At 56.8% G+C, this 4732-nt stretch overlaps 1 protein-coding gene across 1 annotated transcript; it reads left to right on the plus strand.

Moving 5' to 3' along the window:
• The first annotated feature begins 546 nt into the window (after positions 1–546).
• LOC126987454 (uncharacterized) lies at positions 547–4523 on the plus strand. The gene is made up of 3 exons (XM_050844420.1): positions 547–771; positions 848–2001; positions 2585–4523. The coding sequence occupies exons 1-3, from the start codon at positions 547–549 to the stop codon at positions 4521–4523; spliced, it is 3318 nt and encodes a 1105-aa protein (XP_050700377.1).
• Positions 4524–4732: the final 209 nt, after the last annotated feature.

Below are 4732 nucleotides of genomic sequence, written 5' to 3' on the forward strand. Positions count from 1 at the left end.
TCCCACCTCCTCCATTTCCTTTCTGTCACTGTAGATCACCATGTTCTCTATTCCTCTATCCCCTGTATCTATCTTGATTACCTTACTCCAGTACTTTTCTATTACTGACCTTATTTCTTCCTCTGTTCCAGTCTCCCTGCCCTCTGTTTTCAGTATCACCCTCTGATCTACCTCTTTCCCTCCTAGGTTCCTCTTCAGTCTTTTCCACCCTTCTTTTTCTATCTCTCCTCGGGGTAGATTGTTTAGTTTCTCTGCCTGCAGTCTCTCCCAATCAGCAATCTTCTTATTAATTAAGATCTGTGTCGCCTTCTGCACCTTCCTATAACTGCTATATGCCATCTCCCATTCCTGTCTGTGCTGCTCCCCTTCCTTCTCTGTCAATTTCCGCAACTTTCTTTGCCTTCTGTTTTCTCTTTTTCTATCTCCTATTGCTTTTTCTACTTCTTCATCCCACCAGCCTTTCAGTCTCCTTTTTCCTACCTTGTACTTCTTTCGCAAGTGGTCTTCTCCCCCACTGCCTCTCCTGTTAAAGCTGCCACCGCACCCATGGAGGGTGTGCAGTCTGGTAGCTCTGAGACTGTCCTGGTCGACGGTGAGGTGCCCCTGGAGGACACGCACCCAGCCGCGCCCTCTGCTGCCCCGCGCCTAGACTTCCCCGCCGAGGCCGGGCTGACACCAGCCCAGCAATACACGTGGTTTGCATCTCTACTGAAGCAGCACGGTGAGTTGGAGCCGCTCTTCAAGGAGGGTAGGCTCCGACCTTATCTCACGGTCAGGGACGACGTCGCCTTCTACAAGCGGCTCCTCACTGAGGGGTTCCTCGACGTAGTTTTGGTCGAAAATGCAGCGGCAGCACACTGTCATCATCCACAATGTGCCGCTCTACATGAATGCCAACCTTATTGAGACCCCAGACAACTTTCTGTGGTTAAAGCGCAGGTATGCGGGCACGGCCCCTCGCCCGCAGCTTCTTGGAGCGGTGGTTGGCCACGTCCCGACAGAGGTGCACCTCCCCGGGGTGGGTCGTAAGGCTGTGGAGCCCTACACGGCGGAGCCCGACATCTGTCGCCACTGTTGCCGGTGGGGCCATCAGGAGTGGCGCTGCAGATCGGCCCCTCGGTGCCGGTATTGTGCGGGCACGCACAAATCAGCTCTGTGCCTCCAGAAGATCCAGGCGGGCACACCCGTCCCCCGTAAGTGCTGCAACTGTGGTGGTGAACATAACGCCCACTACCACTCCTGCCCGATGAAGCCTAAACCATCTCGGGTCGCGGCGCCTGACCACCACCCTCAGCAAGGCCGCCCTAGGCTTGTGTTCCGCCCTGCTCCTCTCCCTCAGTCTTCGGCCTGGGCCCGGGGGGCTCCCACAACGTCCGAGTTTCCGCCCCTGCCGGGCTCGTCCGCCCCTGCTGCCCCAGCCTCACCCACTGCCACCCCTGTGCCTCGCCAGGCTCCTGCTCCGGCACCCCAGCCACAGCCTACCGTCCCCCCTGTGCCGGCTGCCAGTTCCCCCGCTGTCGATGGGTCGACCCCTGTCCTCCATCAGATCCTCGCTGCAGTCACCCAGCTGCAGGAGACGCTGGCTGCAACGATCTCCAGGGTGGCGGCCTTGGAGCAGCGAGTCTCCACGCCCCCGCCTGTGCGTGAGCTCTCCTCCATCCCGGCCCCTGCTCCAGCTTCAGCCCCGGCCCCGTGCCCTGCCCTGCCGTCTGCTGGTGAGGCCATGGACGCCGATAGTGGGGACAGTGTGGCTCCCCCTGCGGGCCAGATGCAGAACACCCCTGCAACCCCACCGGCTGTGGTGACTGCAGCTGCCGAGGGAACGGCCGAACCTCGCCATGGCCAGACGGGTCCTTCACCTTCACCTGCTGATCCTCCACTGCAGTGGGAGGCCACACTCCAGGTGCTGCTGGCGCAGTTTGCTTCCCTGACTCAGCAGGTGGCTGAGCTCTATCATCGGATCACCCCACTCCTTGACCGGCAACCACCCCCTCCTGACCAGTGAGTGTGTCCGCCTCTTAACTTGGAATGTCAACGGGCTACATGCCCGCTTCACTGACCTTCACTCCTATGTCATCACTCATAGGCCAGATATCGTTGCTCTTCAGGAGGTTGGGCCACGGGTGTCGGACCTGAGGGGGTATGATTTATATGTCTTAGATGGCACAGCAGGCAGTACCCGGGGGATGGCTACGTATGTCAGACAGGGGACGGCGATAGTTTTTGAGGACATGGGTATTAATGAGGGCATTGAATATATCACTGTTTCTTTACTCCATATGGGTGAAACCCTATTTTTTGTTAACACGTATGTTCATGCGGGGGCTTTAAATCTTGCTAACTTTCCTGATTATGTTCATGAGGAGCCGACTGTTCTTGTGGGGGATCTTAACTCTCGCCACCGAGATCTTGGTAGTCACCGCACCAATAATGTCAATGGTGTCCGCTGGAAGGCCTTCCTTGATGCCTCCGAGACGGCTGTCCTCACGGGGGATAATGTGCCCACACATGTTCAGGGGGGCAGGTTAGACTATGTCACTCTCTTTAACATGCCAGCTTTTACTGCCCAGACCCTTATTTCCAGGTGTTTGCTGAGTGACCACTTTGCCCTGGAGACGACCATCCCGATCCAGCCTGCCCCTGCTGTGTCCCGGAAGCGGTTGGCTGTCCCTGCTGCCCGGATGCCGCGCCTCGTTGCCGAAGTCGGGGCGTGGTACCATACTGTGAAGGGATCCTTTGCCGACGCCGCCTCGCTGTACCATGGCCTGCTGGACACCGTCGAGAGTTTTGTTGCAGCTGGCAGGGCCCCTCCAAGGCCCGCCAAGCGCCGCCTGCAGACCTACGCCTCGGACCCGGCTGTCTCCAACTGTCAGCGGACCCTTGCCTCGTACCAGCGGCGCTGGCAGCAGGACCCCGCCGATCGGGCTGCCCGCGATGCCATGGTCGCTGTGGCGCGCCACTTCACTGAACTCAGACAAGAGGCCCGGTCACGACACTGGGTCGCCTTCCTTGCCAGCGTGCGCAAGACCCGCTCCCTGCGGGAGGTTTGGCACCATGTCAACAGGGTGAGAGGGAGGACCAAACGGCTGGTGAGTGACCCTGACCCTGCGGGCCGGGCCCAGGACCTGATGCGCCAGTGGCAGAGGGCCTCCTCCCTTGGTGGTCTCCCTGCACAACACCAGGCCGAACTTGCCCGCCACAGGGAGCGGCGGATGGGGCTCGTTCAGCACCACGTCACACTTCTGGATGACACATGTGTCCCCATTACCCACGATGAACTCCTTCTTGCCGTCAAACATGGCAAGTCGACAGCCCCGGGCCACGACGGGTTGACTTACGACATTCTTAATGCCTTACTCGTTGTGCAAGGTGACAACCCCCTGCTTGACCTGTTCAACATGTCGTTTGCCGCAGGTTGCCTCCCCCCTCCGTGGAAAGCTGCATTGATCGTTCCCATCCCCAAGGGTGATGGCACCTTTCGCCCTATCTCCCTGATGAGCTGTGTGCGTAAACTGTTAGAGCGGGTGATCTTGAACAGACTTCTCTATAAGCTGGGGGACCGGCTCTCCCCAAACTTACATGGGTTTATGAAGGGCCGTTCCACAAGTGACTGTTTTCTTAAGTGCCTTAGTAATCCAGACGTGAATTGTCGCGCTTTTGTGGACTTAAAAGGGGCCTTTGATAGGGCCAACAAGGATGTCATAATGGAGGAACTCACTCTGCAGGGTGTCCGTGGAAGACTCTTAAGCTGGATCAGGGACTATTTGTATGGTAGGAGGGCGCAAGTGGTCTTCCAGGGTGCTACCTCCACGGAGGAAGTGTTTGAGCTGGGCACACCGCAAGGGGGTGTCCTCAGCCCCATGCTTTTCAACATTTTAATGGACAAAATTGCTCGGTGGCCCTTTCCGGGCAATACTCAGGTCATTATCTATGCAGATGACATCCTTGTGCAATGCAGCAGTCCTGCTCTTCTCAGTTTAGCTTTGGAGCAGCTGTCAGCGCTGTGTGAACCAATGGGCCTTGTCATCAATGAAACTAAGACGAAATTTCAAGCCAGTGGGAGGAGAGTTTCTCACCTGCCCAGCGTTAATGGCACTCCTTTAGCTAGAGTTCCTACATACAAGTACTTAGGCGCCCCTGTCAGCTTCCAGAAATCTGTGCAGAGCGTCACTCATGTTCAGAACATCTGCCTTCCTAGGTTAGCTCCTCTTAAGGTTTTGGCTAACAGGGGCCTTGGAGTCGGCATCCCTGTCCTCAGGATGTTTTACCTTTCTGTCGTCAGGTCCCTCATTGATTATGCTGCCCCTGTTTTGGTACAGTTTAGTGCGGCACAACTTCACCCCTTGGAACTTATTCAAAATGAGGCCATGCGCCTCATTCTGGGGTGCCCCAGAACTGCAAAACTTGAGGTCATGAGGGCAGAACTGAATCTGCCTCGTGTTTGGACAGAATCTGGGAAATTACTTGTCGCACCGTCAGCCGCCTGCTTCGTGCTGGTGCAGTGCCCCTTCACCAGACACTAGTAACTCTGCACCGTGACTCCAGGGCTCCTGTTACCTCCTACCTTAGGAAAATTTATCTCATGTTAGCAGAGACGGGTGTGTTAGAAGCGTGCTTAGGCCTAGTTTACTCCCCGGCCCAACCTGCCTGGCCTCCCTATCGTGTCAGTGTAGACGTTGAACAACTACCTTTCCCTAAACGTGATTGGCTTCCCCATGTCCTCCAGGATCAC

This window comes from Eriocheir sinensis, chromosome 64, assembly GCF_024679095.1.
Source record: "Eriocheir sinensis breed Jianghai 21 chromosome 64, ASM2467909v1, whole genome shotgun sequence".
In the NCBI taxonomy this organism is placed as follows: domain Eukaryota; kingdom Metazoa; phylum Arthropoda; class Malacostraca; order Decapoda; family Varunidae; genus Eriocheir; species Eriocheir sinensis.